The sequence below is a fragment of the Ornithodoros turicata genome, unplaced genomic scaffold (genome assembly GCF_037126465.1).
Source record: "Ornithodoros turicata isolate Travis unplaced genomic scaffold, ASM3712646v1 ctg00000838.1, whole genome shotgun sequence".
NCBI lineage: Eukaryota > Metazoa > Arthropoda > Arachnida > Ixodida > Argasidae > Ornithodoros > Ornithodoros turicata.
Window position 1 is genome coordinate 298666 of NW_026999403.1, and position 27738 is coordinate 326403.

Consider the following 27738-nt stretch of genomic DNA (forward strand, 5'->3'; position numbering starts at 1 on the left):
CGCAACGGTTTCAGAGATGATACACCCAGACAGATAGGGCATCAGGTTGCATCTGTGGCTTGTACACAACTTTGTTTACGCATGTGTATGTACTAACCAATCAAAGTGTCACGATCTAAGGCCATGGCTAAATGCGACCTGCGTCGAGTTTCAACGCCGCTTTCAGACGGATGCGGCAAAGCAGGTCACACGGGTCGTGTCGCTGTATTAATGAGGCGGACGACACCAGGCAACAATACATACCGGATCTAACATGTGCAGCTCATAATTTCTCGCTCGCGTTCGCTCATTAACCATTTTGTTACATCGATCATTCGATTATTTCAACTGGCTCCTCGGATGACCCGCCTGGAATTTCTGCGGAAACCTGCACCTATCATAGCAGACGATGCATCTTTTCTTGCAGGTGATATGAGGTGGAAGCCGTTGTGAGCACTGGATACAACCTGTAGCTCGTATGTAACTTTATCTCTCTGTGTGTTGTGTTTTTGCTGTTAATTCGTTTTTGGAACAGATTTTTTTGTAATAATGTGTCTTTCTTTGAAACTTGCAGCTAGCTTTGGAATGACATCTGTGAGCCACTGGCAAATAGACGATATTGACGATGCTTTGGCTGCTGATTTCGATGGCAGCCTTTCTGGCTTGGGCATGGAACTGGGAACAGCCTCTTTTAACATGAGGTATGGGCAGTGCAGTTCATTGTTAGTTACTTACAGTGTATAAATGCTGCGTACATCACCCTTCTAGTGATGCTCTTCTGGCTCTCCCGAGCTTGTCGTCAGTCAAACAAGAAATGCCCAGAGACAATGGCTACAGTTTGTCTGATACACTGCGCATCATATCCAACAGGTTTGTTGCGGGAAGGTTTCATATTTGGATTTTTTTGAATTCTGAGTCAAATATGGAATTGTATTCAAATCGGGTGATGTCCTTTCCGAACCAAATATACTAGAATAATTCCGAAGCTGCACTTGTAAGTCCAGAAACATTAGAAGAGAGTATGTGCTGCTTTCAAAAGCCTGCTCGTGCCGCCCTATCTTATACACATTAGGGAGCAAAAAGACCTGACGCGGGAAATGTACTCTTACAAGTTCTCGTTGGACGTGGAAACTAGTTTTGGGAATTGTATGCCAATGCCTCATGCTCGCTCATGAGCGCGCTCGCTCACGCCCAATTCAGCCGACTTACTGAGCGAGCAAATGAATGAATGAGTAAGCGAGCCGAGAGCTTAGCGGACGGTGAGTGAGTGTGAACGAGCGAGCTGAGAACTGGGCTAGGGATGAGTGAAACTTGAAACAGCACAAATGATGACACAGCGTTGAGTGGGTGAGCGAGTCAAGAGCTGAATGGCCGGTGAGTGAGCGAGCCAAGGACTGGGCGGGCGGTTAGTGAACTTCGGTGAGCGAGGGTCAAAACTGCAGAGATCTGGCTGTGTTGCACGCAAAGCTTGGACATCCCTTCTTGTAAATTAAAGTGTGCTCTACACTGCAGCCTGGTTTTAACACTACCGTTCTACCAGGGCTGGCATCTACAGGGAGGGCGACTTCCCAACCTCAGCCCATCGAGAAAGACACCCCCCAGCAAGAAAGTTCCCACTTTAGCAAGATTTCCTCTGAGGCTTTGGATGTGTGCCCAATCACCCTTCTTCTTCTTTTTTTTTTTTTAAATAGAGCCCAGGAAATTGCAGACACCTGCAACATCTGCTATACCACTATAGGATTCTAAAACTCCAAAGCTATTGCCTCTGTCTTCACGAACACATAACCGCATGTGATGCGAAGCAACAATGTTGCCAGCCAGAAGTTAGATGGTTTTTCCGGAGCACCCTTTTACACCGTAGCTTCTCGATATTGAAGATCGCTTTTGCTTCCATGTCGTAGAGGAAACGTGCATGGTTAATATACAACACGAGCTGCATAAACCTTGTTGATGCAAATGTAGGAATTGAGTGCTGGTGTTAAGTTTACCCAGAGTTGTATTTAAAATTTTTGCTTTTATTCTTCCAAAATGGAGGACACCGTGTGTCCTGGTCCAACAAATCATATTACCGCATATCTTTCTGTAGAGAGAGTAAATTGTAAGATCTGTAATGCTTGCACAAAACTGATCCTTGTTGTTTTGCTTCATAGGCAGTCGGTTCAAATTTTTGCAGTGCGTCTCTTCATCAATGTGCTGCAGATAATTATTTCATGCTCCGATTATTGCTTTCTTATCCCTCGTCATCTATGTGGAGTCCTGGTCATTTTAACCCCTACTTTTGACAAAGTCCTGCAGCACACCTGCATTACTGTGGGCGTGTCCCTGAAATTGATTACATCATGATTTGTTTTGATACCTGCGATCTGCAGTCTATCTTTAGATAGAATAGTAGATCTTAGTAGTAGTAGATCTTTGATCTACAATCGCAGCCATTTGTATCAGTGCAAAAATGAAATTGTGTTAGTAGACTTTACGTGTGGAGTTTGGTTCCCGTTCCCACCACTCCCATCGACGACATGAAAACATAAATTGGCGTCTTATCCGCAGTGAAAGCGGCAGCACGTTGCTGAACAGTGAGAATTCACGTTCCCTGGTTCACGGTAAGAAGAACCGTCTGCCGCACAGTGGAGATGACGATGTCAGTGGTGCCATCAAGCGCTTTTGTGTCAGCACAGGGCGGGAGCCCCATGACACTAGTCCCAGGTAAGCTCGCAATGCCTCTCATACTCCTGTTACACTGGCCATCTTCAATGATGATTGAACCCAATGTCCATTGAGCATGTGCATAGCGCAACCAAGCCTGTAACGCGTCAGCATCTCAAAGAGCATTAGATCCAGTGCTCTGACAGGTTGACACACTACGTACTTGGTAACGCTATGTCCACGTTCAGTGGTCATTGGGTTCGATGATCATTGAGGGACGCCTGTGTGACAGGGATGTTACAGTGTACAAGAGAACTCTGCTTTTAGCACTGCAATACTGCGGTTTGTGCTTGAGCTGTCGTACTACTACAAAGCCACAGGGCTAGTAGTGTTACTGTGCTTTTTAACTTTTATTGTACTCACATGAACAACGTCAAAACGGAAAAATTACAACAAGTGCTCAAAATATTTCTCCTTTGGCCCCAATACATTTACAGACCCGCTTTCTTAAATCGATGACGACGACGCTCGCGCATTGTTCCACCGTCATTTCGTCCCAGGCACGCATCAACGCTCTTTTCACGTTGTTGTATCGTCTTCCCGAGATCTTGTCCTCCAATACTGAGTAGTCCAGTGGATTGAGATCTGGCAAGTTTGGAGGCCAGACGTCCTTGCCCCAAAAGCCGGGAAGCAGTTCCTCCCAGATGGTGATTGCCGATCTTTCAGAGCGCGCCGGTGCCCAGTCTTGCTGAAGGGTGAATGCGTCTTGGCCAAAGTGCTACATTGCCCATTGCTCCAGTACATCACGGAGAATGCGCTACTGGTATCCAGCGGCGTTGATTTCGGCAAGACCAATGAACCAACCAGAAGTTGATTTTGATGAAGACCAACGGCACGTTCCCAGTTGCGCAAATGCCTGCCCAAACCATTACCGAAGCCGGAAAATGACAGCGTCAGTCTTTGCGTTGTCCCTTCTTGAGCAGTTGGAAGCGATTCTGGTGGATGTGATGTGGCTCGGCTGTGAAAAATCTTCTCATGAGCGAGCGAGCGAGCATGAGCGAGCAGCCGAAGCATTCGACGTGATTTCTCCAGCCGTTTCACCTTCATTGCATCACTGAGGAAGCGGAGGCGAGCTATCTTGTAACTTTGACGGTTTAGCTTCCTCTTGACAATGCTATCTTTGCCGATCTTAAGCACTTTCAGGGTGTCTACCAACCTGGGAAACCTGGAAAACAGGGAATTGTCAGGGAATTTTGATGTGACTGGAAAAGTCAGGGGATTGTCAGGGAATTTGGCCAAAAAGCAGGTGAAGTCAGGGAAAATCGCGGACAAGTACCCTGATGATGCACGGCGGATTCGCGAGTGCCAACCGGTGGTTGAGCGGCGATGCCGCGGCAACGTTACCGTGAGTAGCAGTTTGCCAGTACGACAAGTTCTGAGGCCAGAAAAGTAGAATAGCCTCACTAATACTTAATAAATGGTCTTTTTTATGAGGGATCTGTGTCAAAACGTAGGAGCAGGAACCAAGTTTCCTTTTAAATTTGTCAGGGAATTCGCTTGAAATGATCAGGGAAAACCTGGAAAAGTCGGGGAATCTGAAGGCTGCAGTTTGGTAGACACCCTGACTTTGGCCATTTTTCGCATCAAGCACTCTGGGTTGTGCCGAGCGCGACAGCGGACCTTCTGCACGTTCTTAGGCGGTGGTGGTCGGACAACCTCTTCGAGGACGGTCCTTGTTCGCACCTGTCGCCTTGAAACGTTTCACGGCATCATAGACAGTTGTTCTTTGTTGAAACCCGTCGTTCGAACGATGTTGGCTGTCTTCATTTCTGCCTCGTGTATCTCCATGATAGCAAAGCGTTCGTTCTCTAGCTGCATATTTTTGCTCGTTCACCCTTAACTTGCCACTCCAGGTATAACGAGGTTGAGGAGGTATGATGTCACGTCACCGATAACGTTATAACGAGAACTCGTTTTGGTTCGCCGGTCAGTGGGGGTCAGCGCCTTGTCCCTTTGCCGCCGTAAACCAGTCTTGCCAGTTCTCCCGGAGAATTGGGGATAGAAGGAGCAGCGGAATCATTACCGAGCTAGGAGAAAGGCTTTTTCAGAACCCCGAACAGCTCACTGGCAGACATCATTTCTCTAGGCCAATCAGCGAGCGTTCTCCTTGTAGCGTCAGCGCAAGGTTCCAGGCAGATCACAGGCTGGTACTGCTCTTCACCACCGTTGCGCACGGTCGCTTTCTGAGACGTATTTTAAATTCAATTTCTGAGATAATTACTATGACTCTGTGGTGTGAATTACTTCGCATGGTGCATCTTACTGGCCTACTTTACAGTTTCATAGGAAGAAAACCGGGTGTTAAAAATTACTTCTGTGCTATTTTAAGACCCGGATTTTTCTACAGACCTTGAAAACCCTTGATTTCGCATCTCTTTCTTGTTCTCACGAAGCTGCTTGCGCAAATTACCCTTGTGCGAATCACAGGAGTTAGCACTCTTTGCAGTAGGAATCAGCAACAAGAAATGAACAGCACCCTCTATTTTATTCATACATTTCTGTACTATGATCTCTAAAATTCGGTTATTGTCGGTCACATCTGTAAACTGATATTGTGCAGTGTCTATGTATTCTCTCATGTGATACCTGTAACTCATAACTATTACTGCAAAACATTGAAGCCCTGGCCATAAACTGTCCCTATATCCCAGACAAAATGATGTCTGAACTTCATAAGATCATTGAAAAGTCCTTGAATTGTTGTTAAAAAAATTCAGTGGGAACCATGAGGTCACGGGGAGTCTCTGATCGACTCTTGTAAAGTCGCTTCTGGGTCAGCGTCAAGCGTGTTCGTACAGCCAGGAGTGTTACACACGATTAGAACTGGCACTGGTAAGTGAGAGTCAGAGTATTTACCAAGGACTTTTCACTTAGTATATTTTGGTGTGAACGCGACGCAGACTGGATCAGAGCCAATCGCCAGCGCTGCGCTCCCATTGGTGTGTCCGGTTTACATCATCGTGGTGTTAGCTGCGGAGGGTTATTTACGCTTTCATTTAATATGTAAGCTCTTTTCGGAAGAAAAACTTAGCCAAGTGGACCGTGAAGCGGTGCCAAACATTACCGTATCGGCAGCGGCGAAGCGTAGGTCCCCAGCGCCCGGGGCGAAACGAGTATCGCACCCCCAAACACACGGCCAGATTTCTGTGTTCTAGAGTCATGATCCAGCAGCGAAACACATCATGAAAAGCACGAAGGTTCACGTCGGAGCTCACGTTTTCAACCAAAGAATTTGTTCTAACTGTCATCTTCGCTTCCAATTGAGTGCGCAGCTCATTTCTGTAGCTTGTGTTCGAGCGAGCAGGGACGTGTACATCATTATGGGAAATAATACTTAAGCCAGCTCCTTGAATGCCCGCACATTGCTCTCGCTCTTACTGTCCATTATAGCCTTAGTTGCTCATGCGCCAGTAAAACCTCAATCCAATCCAATCCAATCCAATGCTGTTACTGTCAATGTATGAGGACCATAGCTCACACCGGACGTGCCCGGTCTGCCGGGTCAAGTATGACAGCACGGAAATAAGGTTGGTGTTGGTTGTCAGACAGCCGAACAAGAATGCGTCAGGTACTGTAGCTCCTCCATCCAGTAGAAAGCGTTTGATGGATTTTGCGTTTGAGTTGCTTCACTTTGAGAATATACGCTGCTGTCTCAACGCGCACAGTCTACTGCCGAAGCACACATGACGCAATTTTACACCAGCGTAGTATATCGAACTTTGCTTCAATCGCCTCCATCTTTTGGGGCGCCCGTCAGATCGTTCCAAAAGCGCCCAATGTTAAAAAAATTTAGGTTTTTTAAAGTGATAAACAGTATCACTGTTTCTATTTCGAATTTTGTTTTCTCTCTGTCTGTAATTTGAGCCCCCAAAAAATCTTCTACCCAGGGCGACCACCCCTACGGCCCCCCAACGCTACGTCACTGGATATCGGTCTCATAAACATGTTTCTTCCGGGTGTGATAGTTAATGAAGCAATGATGAGGACGGTGCCCGGAAGAAGAACGGTCTCTATTCGGAATATCCGAGGCTCCTCCCTTTGTAGGGAGTACTAACTCTATCAGAGGAGTACTAACTCTATCCAGGCTTTCATTTTTCGGAGACGTCTAAAGCATCTGGTTTCCTTAAATATTGCTCACAGGTCATCGGATCTTTGGAAAAGGGGTTCTGCCTCCTTTACTCCTCCACCAGATGGCTCTGTAGAATGTTTACGAATCGGCAGACACCTGTATTACTAAGAATGTGTCGACAACGGATCACTTTCACTGGACTGTGTGCACTTCACGCCAGGGTTGTTTGGATTTAATCCACACGGATTTTATCCGGTGGATTTTTAAAAATTTTATCCACACAATTTAATCTGGATTTTTTTAGAGATTTTGTCCAGATGCGGCGTGAAAGACAATCTTAATACGACGTCACACGGGAAAACTCCCTCTTTACTGTTTGAAACTTTATTGTAGTGTTGACTGTTAACAAAGCCCAGGTTAATTACATAAACTTCTAACTTTTTGTTAACTTTATAACTTTTTAACTCTACTTTTTGAGCTTTTCACATTTAACTCTTTCCCGTTTTCTTTTACTTCTGCCCATTCAGGGAGAGGCTTTCTTCTGCTTCCTGAAGGCATGTTAACTGAACCTAGGCATGTAGCGTCTACCCGTTCACCCACGCGTGCATGGGACCCTCCACCTTTCGGAAAACAATGGAAACTCATTCAATGTTACTGGGACAGGCAGTTTCATAAACGGAAACTATGACAGGTTACCCGAAATCAAGAAGAACAGCAAAACACATTTGTTTTTACTCTGTGTCACATTTCTAGGCTGGTCTATATTCTCCAAAAATATCCAAAAACATCCGGGTTTTATCCAAAAAAGGCCATTGGAGAGGATCTTTTTAAAAATATCCAAATTTTTTTCAACCCTACGTCACGCCCTCAGATGCCCTTCCTTCTCATGTGTACTCTAGTCCACAAACCAACTATTTTGTTTAGCGTCTGCATTTTGGGTTTGTTGTTGATGACAATGGCATTATGGCATTTACATGGAGCTCCAAAGTTTTTTTGCAGAACTCGATATTTAACAGATCGGCACTCTACGGAAAAACCGTAGAAAATGCTGCGTGTTTGAAATGACGGAACAAAATGTGTCTACTTCCACGACACGAGCAATCTGGAAGGCTCTGGATAACTTGTATCTCGGACAGACGAGATAAGAGCTGCCGCCTGCCTTGACTGATAAGAGGGGGGGAGGCTTGTTGTGCAAAAAAGCCGCCAAAGATGGGAACCATGAGCCACGTGCCGCGCTTGTCAGCTGGGGAAGGCAACGCACTTCTCTGCTGCCTGGGCAACCTGACCGGCCCACACGTGTACAGTTGCTGTTTTTCTCCCTCTTCTATTTAACCGATTCATATTACTGGGGCTATCAGTCTGACATGATACTAACACAGGCAGGTCATATCATTTCTCAGTCGGCGTGACAGTTGCAAAGGGTCAAAACGTCGACACTGTTTTTTTTTTTTTTCTTTTTCTTTGTTTACAAAAATAGTTGCTTCTGCTGACTGACGAATATACTTTTGTTGTGGCTGTCCTGTTTGTGCTGTTCCGTGCATTCAGCTGTTCAGTATCTTGTATTCATCTGAAATATTAAAAGTATTTTCCCCCCCGACATTGCCCGAGACCTCTACCCTGTTTTACGGCTCCTGAAGCGAAACACCGATTTTCGTGCCCTGCCCCCATTTAAGAAAAAAGCACAAAACCTGAAAACACAAGGATCTAGGTACGATTGACTGCATAAGTATCTTCCAAAATGTTGATATATTGATATATTTGATATATATTGATAAATGTTGATATATTTTGTAACTTAAAAAAAAAAAAAGCCTATAGTAGTAGCCTTCATTATATAACCCTTCTTCCTGCACTATCTATATACTGTTCTATGCTGTTATACCTTTTCAAGTGGCTTTCAGTATGCTTTTCGAATGCTCGATGTTATCAGGGAAAGAACCTGTCAACATGCTTCCGTGTAAACATAACAGATAACATTTGTGGTGGCACTGACCTGAAGAAATTGGTTCATAATGATTTAACATTATGTACCTCAAACATAAGGACAACATTTTTTTAGGTCAGCGGATTTTGTATCCGTTCAGTAAGTGATATTTGCCAGTAAGATTAGTCCCCACTTTGATATCTTTAAGAAAGGGCTGTGGAAGCACTAAATAAGCTGATGCTTTGATAATTCTAGACGTATCTTTGGTGCTGAAAAATGTAACACCCACAAGCTGTGAAACAACAAATATTGTGCTTCAACTTGGCTTATGTTTCGACTGCTGTCCTGTCATTGCTGATCCGCCGTAGTATTGTCACAAGCATGCGCTTTGTGGCAATATTTTTTTTGTATACGTGCCAGAGTTCACCAAGGCCAGTAATCCGTGCTCAGAATATACGAAGAATAGGAGCTGAAGGTAGCAGGCACGATGCCTGTTTTCATTTCTTCTGTGCATTCAGTAACAGTCACATGTAGTTTTCAGGATACTTTTACACTTTTACAAAATTAAATTTTTAGACTGCGGGACGTTAATTCAACTTTGTGGCGTTAACCTAGCCATCTCAATTTTTTGCTTTGTGACCTCTGAATGTTTGTGCACAGCGTGGAATTCTCTAGAGATTATTTCTGACAAATTTCTGTATGCTCTGACATACACTGTCTGTCAACAGGAGAGCATCCATATTTCCATATATTCGTAGTATCGAGCGAGAACGAGAAGGAAACGAAATTACCTCCAGCCTGCAAAGCCAAACGCTTACAATCTTAACCAGCATTTTTCAGTCTAGCTTTTATCTGTGAGATGAGCGGTACGAGATTTTCTGTTTTTGTGCAAAACTAATCACGACAACATTGATTCTGCTGAATTTCTTTCTGGTGTCTGCTTCCATGTGCCACGTCGACCTACGCACACTTCTTTACCGTTTTACCCCATCTCATTACTCCAAGGCGAGTCCTTTATACCGCATTCAGCGTAACTTTAATGTGACCTTCTTCGAGGGTACCCGGATATTTTTCTGCCCTTGAATGGTGTTTTTTTGGACGATATTTACTTCGGGAAGTCTTTCATCAAGATAAAATAGCCAAAGCTTCTCAAAACACATTTGTGTCTTGTAGAGATGCGAAGCCCCAGAAAGAAAACGGAAATTTTGGGAGAAAAACCAGTTTTCGTTTTGTTTATTTTTTTTTCTTCTCATTTCCATAAAAATTACCCAAAATTTCCAGGCGACACAATTAAAAAATTTAAATTTTCATGCCTGCGATGCGTTCCAGCCTGCGAACAGTGCCTTGGGTGCCACATGAAAAACACTTGTGCTGAAAGCAGACTTCTACTTCCGATTCGCTTTGCTCGTGTCTTCCGGCGACGTCATCGGGTTCGTCCGAGGTGGGTGTGATCGCCATCGTCCCAGCTGACCACGCCGTATCCGAAAGCGTCTCGAACCATGTCTACGGACGTGTCTGCGCGCTACAGGATTTCAGCAGCTCATTGCGAATTTTATTAGGAAATTGCCGTATTCGATGGGCAGTCCGATATGGCTTTGTAATTCCAGCTCTATCTGAAAGTGAAAAAACGAGAGCCTCGGATCTTTCGCCGATGTCCTCTTCAGTGGTCGGAAGTACAAGTCATGTCACTGATAAGGCAGATAAAAGCAGATGGCAACGGATAACACATGATAGCTGCTGGGTTATACCAACATCGAAAATCAACAGCAAACATGTTCAAGATCACGCGACCAAAGCAAAATGCCGGCGACGTTGATCGGCACGTTGCTGCCCGAATTTGTCGTGCTGAGTACGGAGTAGATGGCAAGACCCTATTAAAATAAGTTTCCAAATGTTTTTCGATGTTTCTGAAGAAAACATTTTGGAGATAAACATTTTAGGCGGCCGCGATTCTGCACGCACCGCCAGCTCAACTATATTTTTGGTTCGGACACCACCTTCAATGGGTGTAAGAGGGACTTATGTGACTATCTTGAAAAATTACTTGTCGATGCAGGTTTCACATTTTTATAACTTTTTGTCTCTCATGTTGTAACGTTATAACGTTAAAGTTCAGTGCACCACCCAAAAGGAACACTTTTGCATTTGTGGGTACATTCAAATAAATAGAATAGTCTCTGATGTTATGCACTGCAGCTTCAGCATAGCTTACTTCCATGGAATTTGTCACAGTTGCGATTTTTCAGCGTTATGCAGTGTGTGTGTTCCGCAGAAGTTCCCTCAATAGGCTAGTGGTAAAAGTGCTTGCTGTGTTCACTACGTATGCTCTTTCATGTGGTACCCTGGTGTGAGTGGTTACTGAATGGGTACCCTCATTAACGTCAGCCATTGCAGGCACAGTTCGTCAGCTCCCGACCTCCGGCTAGCAGTGTACCAGCCAGGAGGGGGGCTTCCTGGAACTTCGCCCTCGTCGAGCAGTTCCTTGCCCCTGCATGTACTGCCTGCTTCGCCTGCGTCGCCCCCTGTGGGAGCTACCGGAGGGTTCCAGTACGTTCTGGGTGCAGCAACATCAATTGCAACAAAGTTGCATGAGGAGACCATGACCTACCTCAACCAAGGTTAATAATAATGATAATAATCTTGGTTTCATTTTATCCGCATAGAAATGAGGGAGTTAAGTGCAAAACGCCTCACGAGGTGCCTGGACTTCTACAGTGTACAGGTGTCCCAACCAGTGATGGCCAGTAGTTAACTACATGTAGCTAAACTAGTAGTTAAACTACCTGATTGTAGTTATAAAGTAGTTATCAACTACTAGTTAAACTACTATTTTGAGTAGTTAACTACAGCAGTTAGATTAATGCAGGCGCCAACTACTTCAGATTTTGCCGCAAGCTTAACGGCACGATTGTGCTTCCGCCTTTTACTTTGAGCTGCATGTTTGATGAGAATGCAGGTTGCAGTTTGTTTATGACATTTTATGCTCTGTGCATGCATACAAGATCTCCCTTTCGTCACTGTTTGTGATTCATATTTAGGTGTCTAAGAACACTATAGAATGGGATTGGTGTTGATAGACAACGTTAAGTAGTTAGAGATGTAGTTAAATTACACTGCAGTAGTTAAAGAACTACCTCCCCTGAGTAGTAGTTGAACTACTAGTTAAACTACTGTAGAAGTAGTTAGTGGCCATCACTGGTCGCAACTAACCTGCAGCAAGATTTCGAAAATAGGGGCAGACACATTGTCACATGTGAATTTTTTGTATTTTGCAAGCTTTCCTTTTAGGCTGGAAAAAAAGCAACACAAAGCATGCCTCGTTGGAAGCACCTCGGTCTGGTGTTTCTCAGGATGCTCTACTTTCCAATTGACACCCCGGCCCTTATCAATTAGGCACAATGATAGAAATACCGGCGACTACTGTACATGACTGCTTACGACGTTCAGTTCGGTTGATTTCATTTGTGTAGAGTGCTCCATGTTTTTAAAATCTCTGCACGTTAATTGAAACTCGCTGTATCTGCCTACAAGCATTCCAACAAGCTGTACATTAAAACATACGCAGCTAACTAATGCAAACAATTTGAAGATGTGAGGACAGCTATGTGCAATAAATGGAGAGGCGGGATTTCTTAGTTGTTTTTATTATGATTACTTATTTATTGCGGAAAGATTTGTTACGCACGCATCAAAGATGTACGGAAATTATGGAATTACGGAGTCTTGGTGATTGAGCACCATACGTTCGAATATCCTTTTCATTTTTATATCGTTCTGTTGCAGCCTCACATATGTTTTCTTGCGTTCTGCGTCACCTGTGCTGTTTTATGATTTCACTAACCTTGCACATCTTAAATGGTAGTATGTCCTACGTCTAGTTTGATGCCAGCCTTCCGAGACATCACCCTGAAAATCGTGTACATACGATTTTTTTTATTTTTTTTTGTGCATTTGCTTCCCTGTAGGTTAAATTTCTACACCGCAGATGTCTCTAAGCATGACATGTAGGTTTGTTAGGAATAGAGAAAAGATGTCGTGCATGTCGTGTATGTGCAAGCTGAAACAAAACAACAACAACAACAACAAAAAAACAAAGAGAAAACAACTTTCTTTCAGGCCAGTCCTACGAAATCAAGCTCAAGAAGCTCGGAGACCTCACAGAAATGCGGGGGAAGATGCTCAAGGTATGTTGTCAAGATTGTCAAAGAATGCTTGAGAAAGCGTTGGATATCTTAATCTTATGATGAGTGTATCTAGTTTTCCTTTCTTTTGTAGTCCCCTTTGTGGGTCCGACACTTTTAATGACAGACCCACGTTTAGCGTGGGATAACATTCGAACTGGTAATTAACAGATCTCGTAGCCTGGGGTTTAGCCTCACCTGCGTTTCACGAACTTGCTCGCTGTCGGCCAGGTCACCCGAGCATTAAACATGGGGGGCGCTGTTGTAGCAGAGCCAGCTGGCTCACTACTGGGCATAGTGCTTCAGAGGCATGATAAAGTAAATGAAAAAGTGCTCGCAATAATGCATCTAGCATGTTTCTTAAACTTAGTCCCAAAGAAGATAAAAAGAACAGTGTCACAGAATGTTGTATGAGAAATATTCATTACACACCTTGGTCGGTGGTGATCTTTATTCTGGCAATGTTTTATGACTTGGTACTTGAGTTATTGCACCTGATACCTGAGAAAGTATGCTCAAAGCAGAGTATGAAAGATTAGCTTCAAAATATTTCTCAAGTAGTGCACTAGTGTCGGCATGTGATAAACCTCACTCCATTGATATCACACAGTTTTTCACATCACTGTCCCTGTTTGCCTCTGTTAAAACCAGAATACACTTGCAATAAACCACATTGTCTTCCAGAGCATCATCCGAGTTGGCTTTCAGGAGAGACGGCTGCAGTACATGGAGAAAGAACAGATCATCCTCTGGACTCGGCAGCGGATGGGGGAACGCATTTTGGAGACCGGTTAGTCCATACGTGTAGTTCAACATGTCCTTCGGCAAAGTAATAAAAATAAACACAACACAACACACATGAAAATGTCAACTGTTGGCTACTATCCTGGAAGCCACAGTTTGTCAAAGTCTGTCCTGGATGAGACATAGCAGGCCACCGTTGTTACCGTGGGGTGTGGAATACTATTCACAAAATCGCAGTCCTGTCGCCTTGTGTCCCTCTTAGGGCTCTGCCACCTCCAAAAAAAAATTGTTGCTCATGTGTAGAAGGAACAGGAAAAGCACGCTTGTGCAGCATGACCACAGTCAGTGGTGAGGAGTTAGCAGTGAAGATGGTAAATGTTAAAAAGCAGTTGTGAAATGGTTGTTCCACTTTTTTGAGGATTCATGTTGATGATACGGGGATTTGTCTCCAGAATATACCGACCAAAGTCCTATGGCATTGTGGTCCCATAATGGATAATCCTATATGATAGTCCCATAATGATCCCATAATTAATAAAATTTCTCTTACGTGCATAAAAACTCGCCATGCATAAACAAGGAGAAAAAGCGGGGACACAACCAATCTATAGTATTTGGTTATGTCACACTCAATCCTGCCATTTCTATCATTTTCTCTTTATCTCATCATCCTATCGAAACACCGTTAAGCAATAGTTTACACTTTACAGACAGGTCCCTCACCTACCCTCTTGATCAACCAAGCCTTCTCCTACACAAAATGATAAACCTGTACTTTTATCTCAACATATTATTTCCATACGTAAACAGGGTGTCTACCAACCTGGAAAACCTGGAAAACAGGGAATAGTCAGGGAATTTTGATGTGACTGGAAAAGTCAGGGAATTTGGCTAAAAAGCAGCTGAAGTCAGGGAAAATCGCAGACAAGTGCCGTGATGATGCACGGCGAATCGCAAGTGCCGACCGGTGGTTGACAGGCGATGCCGCAGCAACGTTACTGCGAGTAGCAGTTCACCAGTATGACAAGCTCTGACACAGAAAAGTAGGGTAGCCTCACTAATACTTAATAAATGGTCTGTTTTATGTTGGATCTGGTATCAAAACGTGTGAGCAGGCATGCACCAAGCTCCCTTTTGTTTTTGTCAGGGAATTCGCTTGAAATAGTCAGTGAAAACCTGGAAAAGTCAGGGAATTTGAAGGCTGCAGTTTGGTAGACACCCTGGTAAAAAAATTTTTCCAGACGTCCCACTGTCTTACGGCGTGTACGACGTAGTCAACTGTTCTTCGAGGATCAATTGCTGCGAGCTCTTGTGGGACCCCACGAAGGAGACGGGAGTCTTTGTGAGAGTGAGTAGCGTACCGTTCCTCGTTCCTCGCCGCTTGGGAGCGTCTTGGCGGTTCGCGCATTCACGGAAAGTTTCCAACAGTAGAGTGCTAATCTGGAGGCCCGAATCTGTGCCAGGTGAACTGCATAAGCACTGAGTTCACGCCCAAGAAGCACGGAGGGGAGAAAGGAGTTCCCTTCCGCATCATCATCGAGACGTTCTCGCACGGGGACGGGCATCCGCAGAAGTTGCACGCTGCTTCCTGCCAAGTCAAGGTGTTCAAGGTACTACTGTGTGTCACCGTACTTTTGCTGCTGACGATACCTTTGGCGCTGTTGTGATCGTTGTGCATTTAAAGGGAGACTTCCCTCGATACCGAATACAGCATTTGCATTCATTTTATGCGAGTAATTAATTTGTAAATCGTGACAATACCAAACTGAAACCAAAATGCAAAGTGGTTCGCCCGGAGGAAAATACTGTGACGTCACCCCACGTTGTCGTCTGCTACGAAGCTTGCATTCTTCCATGCCGGATGACGTCTGCAGCGTTGCTTTCAGCGCCCTCTTGCTTCACAGAGGCAAAGCGCTCACTTCGTAATAATTGAATTTGAATATGTAAACTCTGCGCACTTTGGGAACGCGATATTTCGTATGTATCTTCCCGACACCTCAAGGGTTATTACTATGTCGCAATCTTTGTGGCGATTTTGTTGCGGAGTCCCACTTTGAAGTCGTTCATCGTCGTTCACTCGTTGCAGCCCAAGGGAGCGGACAGGAAGCACAAGACGGACCGGGAGAAGATGATGAAACGACCCCAATCTGAGCAGGTGAGAACGACAGACCAGCTTGCGTGGCATAATTGTTGGGACGATCGCCGGGAAGGGGTAGGTGACGTGGGTTGCAAGTTTCCGCACCCACTGTGCTGAAACAGAGGTGTTTTCCCTTGGTTTTTCGAGCAGCCTTTCCAGACTAATGTCTGCACGGTTCCCCCTGAAGTCAGCCCAGGACGCACACTAATCCCCCTGCTAATCACACTGCTTCCTGCTGTTCTTTCTCCTTTTTGTTCGCATCTGTACACCACTCGTAGCCAAAGTTGCATTGTGTAGCTAACACGGAATTAAAAAGAAAAAAAAAACTACAGTCGAACCTCTTTGCAGCGAAACACAATATAATGAAATAAACATTCCCTGTCAAGCTGCTATAGGGAACAATGCATTTTAACGCTCGCTAGAACGGAAGAGTTCCCGATACAGCATTTCCCTAATGTTCCCAAAAGTGCATTTACTCCGTTCCCTAATATACGCCTAGAGGTACAAAGGAACAAGCAAAATGTGCAAGTGCATGTGGCCACTGCGAAGCAACACGCTTCTTCGTGCTTCTTTTTTCGGTGCTTGTATTCCGTCTCCCTTCTCAACAACCCCTTTGTCAGCGAGGCGAAAGATTGTCGCCAGGGGGCAGTGTGTCGTCGGCTAGCCAGAGATGGTGCGCACCTGGAGAGAGAGGACGCTTGCGAGTACGGATGACGTGCGCCACATGCACGACGACTTGCCCAATCATATCATTCATGGCGTCCCGGGAAAAGTGTTCAGCAGAGCTCGGAATGGAATTCGAATGGAATGGCAGACACTGTCCTAGGAATGGGAGTGGAATGGTCTGGGTGCCCCGGTGGCAGTTTTGGTTTCAACGTGCTGGTTTCTGCCCTTGCACCCTTTGCACCCTTTGCACCGCACCTGCACACGGTCAAGAGTGAAATAACCTTTGTCCTTGTGCTTTTTCCGTGCTTAGTAATGTCAATCTCCGCTAGGAGATTGGACTTGGATATGGATTGGATTGGATTGGATTGGATTGGACTTGCTTTCATGGTTACCAGTCCTTTTTTTATGTTGAGGGAATTAACGGAATGGAATTGGAATGGAATGGCGGAAACTGTTCTAGGAATGGGAATGGAATGGTCCGGGTGCCCCGGCGGCAGTTCTGGTTTCAACGTGCTGGTTTCTGCCCTTGCACCCTTTGCACCCTTTGCACCGCACCTGCACACGGTCAAGAGTGAAATAACCTTTGTCCTTGTGCTTTTTCCGTGCTTAGTAATGTCAATCTCCGCTAGGAGATTGGACTTGGATATGGATATGGATTGGATTGGATTGGATTGGATTGGACTTGCTTTCATGGTTACCAGTCCTTTTTTTATGTTGAGGGAATTAACGGAATGGAATTGGAATGGAATGGCGGAAACTGTTCTAGGAATGGGAATGGAATGGTCCGGGTGCCCCGGCGGCAGTTCTGGTTTCAACGTGCTGGTTTCTGCCCTTGCACCCTTTGCACCCTTTGCACCGCACCTGCACACGGTCAAGAGTGAAATAACCTTTGTCCTTGTGCTTTTTCCGTGCTTAGTAATGTCAATCTCCGCTAGGAGATTGGACTTGGATATGGATATGGATATGGATTGGATTGGATTGGATTGGATTGGACTTGCTTTCATGGTTACCAGTCCTTTTTTTATGTTGAGGGAATTAACGGAATGGAATTGGAATGGAATGGCGGAAACTGTTCTAGGAATGGGAATGGAATGGTCCGGGTGCCCCGGCGGCAGTTCTGGTTTCAACGTGCTGGTTCCTGCCCTTAGCACCCTTTGCACCGCACCTGCACACGGTCGAGAGTGAAATAACCTTTGTCTTTGCGCTTTATCCGTGCTTGGTAATGTCAATCTCCTCTAGGAGATTGGATTGGATTGGATTGAATTGGATCGGATTGGATTGGACTTGCCTTCATGGTTACCAGTCCTTTTTTTTATGTTGAGGGAATTAACAGAATGGAATAGGGTTGCCAAACCATTCCAGGAGTGAGAACTGACCGTACCTTTTCATTCCGAGGAATTGAAAGGAATGGAATTATCGCAAATCTCCATTCCTCTGAATGGAATGGGAACGGAATGGGAGACGCCATTCCGCAACTCTGGTTCTTACTATATCCTGAGACGTAACACGTGATGTGTATTGTGCTACAGCATGGACTTGAAAAAAAAAATCCTGTGACCTTATAATTTCGGTTCTACTGTATATACATACACATTTATGTTGCCGGCCTTCAGAATTTGCAGCGTAAGTCTTGTCAAATTTAATCATTTTTGGTACTATACAACGAAATATTCTATACAATGAACGAAATCACGATCGGCGTGAATTTGGTTATATCGAGGTTTGACTAACCAATGCTACCCTGTGGAGAACATGAAGAAAGTAGAATGCAAAAACAGTCCTGCTTAGACAGATACTCATACATTGCCCAGCTGGCTAGTGATATCGTATCTTCTAATTAGTTTCTTACACTCTGTTTTTTTTTTTTTCTTGTTTTTTTTACTCCGAAGGAAGTACAGTGAACCGTCGTTAGTATGACCCCCGATAATCTGACATACGCGCTTTACGACCATACTCCTGGGGAACAATGCAGTGAAACCTCTGCCAATCTCCCCCGTTAATATGACAATTCCGCATTATGACCAAAAGTTTCAGGGACGACCATGGTCATAATAACGAGGGTTCACTGTATTAGATTACTGTAAACAGCTGCCTTGCTGTCTGTCTGTGTTTCCTGGAAGTCATCTCTGTCTTCTCCCTCTGCAGGAAAAGCACCAGCCTTCTTACGACTGCACAGTTTTCACTGAGGTGAGTAATCTTTGTCCTCGGTAATTGCCAAAAAAATTATTGTTAATGAAATTGATAATTAAAAATTATTATTAAAAATTGTCTTAAAAAATGGGCTTGGATTGAAATCCTTCAACTTTCATCGAGGTTCTAGGTCAGGGTAGTTGGCATCCGGACATACTGTGTAGAATAGAGCAACGCGTACTCAAGGTGAGCACACACACGCGCACACAGATAAGATAGGGGAACATTTCAGGTAGTAATTTGGCTCAGCCGGAACCAGTTCTCAGTCTGCTGACACATGTGCCCGGTCCCAAGTTGGCAATAAAAAATTCCTTCACTATGTCCCTTATGGTTTAATCCTCGTAGTGAGCCTTCACTTTCGTACGTTCAAAGATAGCTGTGCACCCACAACCACTTGCATGAATGGGCAGGTGTCCAGACGGAGTAGTGGCCTTTAGTGCATGGTCATGTTCCCGGAGCTTAATATTAAGGAATCCGCCAGTTTGTCCGACGTGAACACGTACATGTGTACAAGTTTCTGTGCTGCTCTATTCTACACAGAATGTCCGTCTAGTTTAGAGATGCAAAGCCCCCCCCCCAAAAAAAACGGAAATTTTTGGGGAAAAATATTTTTCTTTTTTTCCTCGTCCCCGGAAAAATTGCCCAAAATTTCCCGGCGACAAAATTCAAAAATGTAAATTTTCGTGCCTTTGATGCGTTCCAACCCGCCAGCAGTGCCTTGGGTGCCTCTAATCCGCCAACAACCACCAACTTCGAGCTCCGTCTGGCTGCTCCAAGCGATCGCCATCGCGTTCACATGATGTCGGAGTGGGTTGTTCCAATTACCTATTGCTGAGTAGACAGCAGTCTCATGGGATGCTCTGCTCTGCATTTATGCCTAGGGGGTGAACACTACTAAAGTTTCTAGCTCATTGTGTGCTGTGGCTTGGCTGGCAATGCTTCGACTCAGCAGTAACCGCATTTGTTTCCATTTCCTCCAATTCTTCGGAAAAAAAAAAACCAAGAAACGTTTTTTTGTTTTTTCGAGTGATTCAAAATTTCCGGATATTTCGCATCTCTATTCTACGGGTTTTCCCGCCGATTTTAATCCGAGTGCCAGCTAAATTAATCCATGTGTCATGCAAACCTTATGGTGCATGGATTAATTTAGCTGGCACTTGGATTAAAATATCCAGGAAAACCTCTAGTTTACACTTATGGTAAAGACATTCCCGCACCTTTCTTTCAGTGCACCGCGGAAGTGGCATTTGGTCCGGCAATCTCGCCTCCGCCCGTGGTGACTGCAGTGTCCGGGCCTTCCGCTTCCTCGACGGGGTCGCAGCAGTCGCTGAGCAGCACCACGTCCACCACGACGGTGGTCGCCGCAACTACGGGGCATCGTTTGTCCACCGGCACTCCGCCCCCTCTGCCTCCGCCCCTGCCGTCGGTGAGTGGCGGGCGCCCCTCCAGCTACTCCCCCCAGACCAACGACAGCACTTACGGGGCAGTGTCCATTCACGAACAGTAAGTAGAGCTTGCTATGCGAAGCGATGACTTTGTAATGGGCAGCCCTTTAAAGGGGCAGTGAAAAGTGTTTGCAAGAGGTATGCAACTTGTTGCACAAAATCCCAGGACTGAAAAAAATTACGTGTAACCCCCAACATTCTACGATTCATCTTGTTGCTCTTGTAAAAGCTGTGTTTCACTGTAACCTGATGCGTGTCCTTCATTAGTTATCTCGTATACAACTTGTTCGCAGGAACCCTGGCACCCCAGGCAGCTCAACCAGCGATGTGCTGGAAGTATCGGACGCCTCACTTTCTTCACCGGTGAGCTTTGCATGTCGCTTTTTAAAAAGTTTTTATTTACAGTAATTTGTTAATGTGACGCAATGCCACTCGCGCTGCTTTTTTGGCAACCTCCTGTTTAATGCGCCTCTATAACTCCAATAAAGACGAACTGAATTGTAAACTGTTCCACAAGTCTGTTCATTATGGTGTGATGGAATGTATGTAGACACTAGATATGTACAAAAAGACAACAAAAAAAAAGGCACCCACTTGGGCACTTCTCTCTTTATCGAAGCAAACTGCATTACGACTCTATATTCAAAAGCAGACACTGCTATGGAAAAATTTTATCACTGGCTATCGCTGAACAAACCTGCAGCTAACGTTCAAAACTCATCCTACATTATATTTCATACTCCTCAGAGTCACATAGACGTGAGTAACCATGACCTCTTCTTTGGCAACCACACCCTTAATCGTGTGCAGAGCTAAAAATTTCTCGGCATGATATTTCACGAAAACCTGACATGGCGGGATCACATTCAGTTTATTCATGATAAAATTGCTTCCAGACTGTACATCTTGGCACGTCTTTGGAACTTGGTTCCTATTAGCATCCTGACTGCAGTATACTTAGAGCCTGAAGTTTTCGGGAAATATTTTTTTCTAAATTCGGGGGGTAAAAATCGGGTAAATAAACATGTGCACTAAATTCATGCGAATTCGGGCGAAAAAACTTCCAGTATGCTAAATTCGGGGAGAAATTGGGCTCAGTTACTCAAAACTGGCTGTACAGGTTTGGTACAAACGGTGATGTAACTGCATTTTTCTGCCAAACAAGTAAGTTAGTGCATTTTTACCGACATCCAGACATGCATTTTTACAGACATTTTACAGTGAGGGCAATTTGCCGGGTAAAAATCGGGTTTCACCCTAAAGAGGCAACCTTCAATTCGGGGTGCAAATTCGGGGAACAATTGGGTAAAACCCTAAAACTTCAGGCTCTAAGTATACTACGCTCTAGTATTCTCTCACTGTTCTCACATCTCATACTCTATTGAGGTTTATGGTCTGACATACCGTACCATCATTAATCTACTTCAAATAGCGCAAAAACAGGCGCCTCGAATAATACTGTCACATATCCCTCAAGACTCCATCACTTACGCATTTTGCCTCTTAAGCATATCCCAGATATCTATACCCTCATTAATTACAAGACTGTCATTTTCATGCACTCGTTTTATCACAATCCTGCCAATACACTTTCACTTCGCCAACACAGCACAAACTGACGACTCAGGAGCGTGCCTGCAATCCTTGCTCCAACACCAAGAACAAACTACAGTCTTCACTCTCTTATTTACTTTGGTTCAAATACTCGGAATAGGTTGCCTCTCGATGTTAGAACTGTTACTCGCTGTTGCACATTTAAACTAAGAGCAAAACAATACAGTTTCAATGAGTAGTGGCACCAATACATTGAGCGGTCATCCAAGTGAGTCCTGATTCTTACTTGTTGCCTTTTGTGTGAGCTTTCCCTCTTTCCTTTTGGTGTTCCTTATAAAGCTTAAGTAGTACCTTTGTTCATGGTGATGTGCTATGGTTGTCGGCTGTGTAGTTGGTGCTGCCAAACAGGACAAATTACAAATTTCATTGATTTATTGTGTACACAGTCAACCCTCGTTTTATGAACCTCGATATTCGAATAATGAATGGAATTTCTGGGAACCAACTAGGAGTTGCCCAGCGTTTTTGCCCTCAATTTACGAACGGATCGTTCCAAGGCCAACAAAAACCTTCAAAGGGATTATTCGTGGTCTTACGAATGATGCCTGAACAGACAAAACGTTTTCTAGGTATTGCACCCTCGGTTCTTAACCCCTCGAAATCCGAACGACAAACGGGTTTTTGCAGAAGTGTTCCTGACCCCCATTCATGAACAAGGTGTCCGCTGCCACCCGGAGATTAATAAACGTAGGTTAAAAACCCCAGAGGAAATCCGAGACCAGTTGGGTGCGAACGTGCTGACATCTCCTCTTTCCAAGATTGACACAGCGGAGGGCATGGTCCAAAGCAAAATTACACTATTTAGTATTGCATAATAAACAGAGTGTGAATGCGCTAACATCTGTGCTTTGTGATATTGATACAGCAGAAGGCATGGTCGAAAGCAAAATTACACAATATATTGCATTATAAACACAATACAAAACCAACTCGGAAATACTATTCCATTTGCTCGATAGTACTCACTTAAAGGAATTTTCGATCCCTCGATTTATGAACGATCTTGGGTGAGCCGATGAACCGAGGGTGTTCATAAATCGAGGGTTGACTGTATGCTGTTATACCTTCTCTTTTCACATCAGTGTGTTGTATCATTGTGCTGTGGGGTTGCCCCTTTCAGTCCCGATGTAACTGTGAAAAACTTATCATGAATCTTGAATCTGTGTGCACATACATCTGTCAATTTATGCTCCCGTTAACCCGTATCCCACCGATAACCTTTTTAAAGCAAACCTTTGCGGTCTCTTCGGGGTCCCTGCTGTCATCCGAGGCCAGTGCAACGGAGACGTCTCAGTGGCTGCACCAGAACCGTTTTGGTCCTTTTGCACAAACTTTCAACAGCTTCTCCGGCAAGTCGAATTCATAGCATGTAGAGATTTATCGTGTTAAAGAACCTGAGGTTGAGGTTTTCTTGCACGCTCATCGGCGGAAAACTTTTCACCTTATAGGTGTGGATGTTTTGCGCTTGACACGTGACGATCTCATCCAAATCTGTGGCTTAGCAGATGGGATTAGACTCTACAACGCCCTGCATTCAAGGTAAGGGAATTGTCGTATTGTTTCCGTATAGTATTCACGTTAATTTTAATTCAGTTTAATTTCTGTTTAATTTAATTCCGTTTAACTTAATTACATACTTGTAGTAGTTCTATGACATGGTTACTTTGTATTGGGTTCTACCAGAGCGCGATGGACGCTATTCAGTACTGGTACACAATAATTACCTGAATGCCTCATGTCCTTAAAGGGACTGTCATACCCGTCACGGTTGATTTGTGAAACTATAGCGCAGTTTTACTTCTCGTTCCTCACCGCGAGTAACGCCGAAAATCCTACATAAATTGATGGGGTAGTTTCTGTCCAATTTGACGCAATGCATGGCAAGAGCAGACGCCAGATATTGTATTGCTCCCATTCGTGTGCCTGGTCTACATTATCATGATCACGGGGGCTTCTGTAGCTGCAGAGGCAGTGCAGATTAGAGCCCTGTACGGATGAGATTTTTTGCATCCGCATCTGACCCGCATCCGCGCCCGACCCGCATCCGCACAGACGTTATCTGCGTCCGATCCGCATCTGCAGCATACACAACAGTTTACATCCGCATCCGATCCGCTGAGCAAAACGCACCATCCGCAAAATCCGCAAGTTTCGTAGGGCGCGTAAAGACCGCAGGAATCATACGTTGGTATAATTTCGGATGCCTCCATGCTGTCACGGAAGGACTCACGACGACAAGCAAAGGTAAACCTTTCAACAAACGCGATATGGAGAGATTTCTGCAACGTGTGGAACGCTACCTCGCCGGTGCTTGCCTGGTTCGAGATGTCAGAAAACCTCCTGTCCAATCTTGGCCGTGCATGGTCAAAGGTGAACCCGAGCATGCGCTCGCTGTCGGCGCGCAATAGAAAGAAATTGCTGGTCGAAAAATTACAGCACGCTGTATATCCGCATCCGATCCGCTACCGATCCGCTGCTTTCACATCCGCGTCCAATCCGCATCCGACCTCAAGCCATCCGCATCCGATCCGCACACCGCAGGAAGTGCTAAATTTTCATCCGAAACCGCAAGTATCCTGCGGGTATCCGCTTCCATCCGCGGATGGTGCGGGGCTCTAGTGCAGATCTGTAAAACTCGTTCATTTAATATGTCAACTGTTTCCAGCAGAGAAGTTTGGCCAACCAGACTATGAAGCGGTGCCAAACATTACTGTATCGGTCTCTTACATGTGTTTCCGGATGCGATAGTCCCTTCAACGCTCAATATTCACCTCCATTTTCAGGGCAGTTCGACCAAGGCTGACTCTGTACATTTGCCTGGCTCACGAACATGGTAAGGACCCACGTACAAGTTAAAACATTTAAAACTTACTTCGCGAATCTTTTCAAAAGAATTGTATCAGGAATTTGGACATAATTCGAGTTTTCACGTTCACGAGATTTTACCACATTCCAAGGTCCTGTTGAGCATTGATACACATGTGAGGATAAAAATGTTTTTAGTTTGAAGATGGGAGCAGTTCATGTCAGCTAATTTCAAAACGTTTCAGTGTGCACGCATCCGTGTTATATATAGTTCATCTTACAGCGTTGTAGTGTTCTAATTTGATGTGCAAACTGAAAAGTTAGTAAATTCACTCATTTTCTTATTCACTTACTTTTCCAATTAAAGTACTTTGCTCCCCAGAGAAAGGTTTTTCAAACTACATGAAGTAAATAGCCCAGGCTAAAGCGTGTGAGAACCCCAGTAATACGATCGCAAATGGTACGACGCTTTATGCGGTAGTGTACTGATCATGACATTCCCCACACAGTATGGTTTTTCAGCATTCCTGTGCAGATTGTGTCTTGGGTGCTTCACTCTTTGTTTGACATCAATAAACTATATTTGACACCATGAACAAGTACACTGGGAAAATGTTTTCTATTCGTTTTGTACCTCTCATACTCTACAGGTGGTGACAGCAGTGATAGAGGTATGTTGTACCTTGCTTGCATCAGGAATGCTACACTGTACGATGAACAGTATTTTTTCGACTGTGTACAGCTTATTGCAGCATGACAAGCAGCATGTTATTCACCTTTTAAGCTTGAAGGGCATGTTATCTTTTCTTGCAGCTCTCTTAAGGCATGCGCTCCACGTATTACAGCTGCATGAGCAAGCGAGCGTACAGTGTTAAACCCCGTCAAGTATCCATGGTTACAGTTCTGCGTACAGGTGTTACACATAGACCCCCACCCCTGTTTTCGGGATCCGTGTTTTATTTCCAGGAGCTGCAAAATAGAGTGAAATTGCACGATATCGGGTGGGAAGTTAGAAAATATGCCAGCAGGTGTGCTGAATGCAGAGTGTTTAACATTCTTCAGCGCCTGTTTTTTATTGGCTGAATTTACCCCAGGTGACAATGGTGCAAGTTGGGGGTGGGGGTGGGGTAAAAATGGGTTTGACCTGGTTTAACCCTAAAACACAATGATCTAGATGCTAGGTGTAATAGGTACATAAAAAATCAGCATTGCGAATACAAAATCTCGTCTGACTATGACGTCACATTTTATTTAGTTCAGCACACACTTCTTTCTTGTACACAGCATTGGTTTACGTTACTGGTAGGGTGTGTACGACAGGCATGACTGATACAAAAGGTACACATTAATATCTGACAGAATTTTGAGTGAATTGTTGATCAGCCATGACATTATTGGACTTGAAAGAACTGATGTTCTGAGGCTGGAACAACATAGGAATAAATGGATCATGGAATAAATCCCGTTGTATGAATGTGTGTGTGAAGTGAGCAAAAATGTAAGAGTGAAAGGAGGATGAGTGAGAGAGAGTGGCTGGTTTGTCCCTTCAGATGACGCACCCTGGAAGTCGCTGAGAAGGCGTGTTAGCTTAGCTCAATTGGTAGAGCCCTGGACCGGTAATCCAGAACATGTGGGTTCGAGTCGTACAGCCGGCTAACCTTTTCAGTGACTTTCATCTTTCATTATTAGACTCTTCTGACATCATACATGATTGTGTTCTCAACACATTACTGCAGGAAATCATTTAGGGATTTGTCGTCTGCTGTTACAGTGTTCCGGGCCGTGTACTTGGAGAACCTTACGGTGATGGATCTCCTAAGCAGGCTCGCAAGTGTCTGCAACTTGTCGCCTTTTTCGGTGCATGAAGTCTACGTCAGCGGGCCCACAGGAATTCACATCTTGGTCACAGACGAGGTGGGGATTCGGTTATCTTTAATGACTTTGGACATTGACCAAGCTTTGAATATGCAAAAGTTATGCTATAGACACTGTACTAAGTACTTATATGTGATGCCTATCGCACGCTTTCATGTGAGCGACGACTCTGACATTTGTGTCCTGTTCCACTCTCGGCTGGACGCAATAATAATGGTGCCACTTTCGTATACGAACGGGTAGTTCCCAGCTTGACGTTTTCCTAGTTGCTAAGCAGGCTGAATTTCACGCTCCCGTAGGTGTCTTTGTGGATGGAAACACCTCATGTTCTATACCCAACATCATTAAAGGTTACCCCGTATACCTTGAATATTGTTTCTCTGTTCTGTCGCTGCATTTTCTACGGAACCAACACATCGCAATTTGTCATCCATGCCTCCTTACTTGGCGTCTGATAGTTTGCCCTTATCACGATGTACTATATACAGGGTGTCCAGGCTAACGTGCACTGGTCTAAAAAAAAACAGTTCATCATAGGTGAATGAAAACAGAATATTGTGCAAAGTCGCGTGTGTTCCAGTTGCCTGCTTTTTTTTTCATGGTGGCCAATTAATTAATTCGCTAACTTTTTAATTGTTTGTCCTAGGGCCGAGATGTGAATTAGAAAGTTGTAGTGTGTGTCGAGAGAGACCAATCGCAATCGTCTCCTATATGTACCCTCGTATGCCTTATGTGGAGTTTTTTTTCCTGGCCCTGTGAAACCTGAAAGTGACCTACCTGTGAAAGTGAAAGGTACCTGAAAGTCTACCACGTGACATGTGAATCAGGCGAGGGCACCAATGCACGCAATCTCGATTTGAGAGCTCTCGAGCCAACAGAACTACTGCATTCTTTACTAGCCGAGAAGCGGCTTCCAGGTGAGCTCTGACCTGAAGGTTGCTTCTCGGCAGATAACGGATGTAGTTCTTTGTTTATTTATGTACGTCACTACCTCAAATGCTCACAAAGCATGTTAGATGAGTGTGCATGAACAACAATCGTAGCCAGCCTCTCGCATGAGAAAGAGGTACTCTATCTGCACACTCTCCAGAATCCCTCAACCCTGTCAGGAAGCCCACAAGCGAACGAGTCATGTCAGGTTGACATCACTCCGCTATTTCAAGGAGCTTAGTGACAAGGAGCACCGCATCATAGCGGACGAATTTTCAGTGGGGAATCAGACTAGACAGTTGGTCGTTACGCTGATGCAACTTTCGGTTCAGATTCCACAATGTTGTTCAGAGGAGGTCTGCTGTAGCTGAGACCGTAGCAAAGACATGACTGAGGGAGTCACCAGAGTAAACGACGACCCTTACTGATGATAGCAATGAATTGTGCTAGTATAACCAGGGTTGGCTACCGGAAAC

The 27738-nt window shown here is 44.6% G+C and overlaps 1 protein-coding gene across 1 annotated transcript in view; it reads left to right on the top strand.

Annotated features, from left to right (window-relative positions):
- The first annotated feature begins 431 nt into the window (after window positions 1-431).
- LOC135375195 (transcription factor CP2-like) overlaps window positions 432-27738 on the top strand; it is a 28518-nt gene continuing 1211 nt past the window's right edge. Inside the window, exons 1-17 of the mRNA XM_064607912.1 lie at window positions 432-455; window positions 554-680; window positions 748-849; window positions 2527-2682; window positions 11061-11293; window positions 12792-12859; window positions 13541-13646; window positions 14842-14948; window positions 15064-15210; window positions 15687-15755; window positions 18549-18590; window positions 19822-20096; window positions 20332-20401; window positions 22881-23001; window positions 23101-23191; window positions 24436-24485; window positions 26229-26371. Coding sequence (XP_064463982.1) covers window positions 565-680; window positions 748-849; window positions 2527-2682; window positions 11061-11293; window positions 12792-12859; window positions 13541-13646; window positions 14842-14948; window positions 15064-15210; window positions 15687-15755; window positions 18549-18590; window positions 19822-20096; window positions 20332-20401; window positions 22881-23001; window positions 23101-23191; window positions 24436-24485; window positions 26229-26371 — 1896 coding nt within the window. The 5' untranslated portion in view covers window positions 432-455; window positions 554-564. The remainder of the gene's footprint in view (window positions 456-553; window positions 681-747; window positions 850-2526; window positions 2683-11060; window positions 11294-12791; window positions 12860-13540; window positions 13647-14841; window positions 14949-15063; window positions 15211-15686; window positions 15756-18548; window positions 18591-19821; window positions 20097-20331; window positions 20402-22880; window positions 23002-23100; window positions 23192-24435; window positions 24486-26228; window positions 26372-27738) is intronic.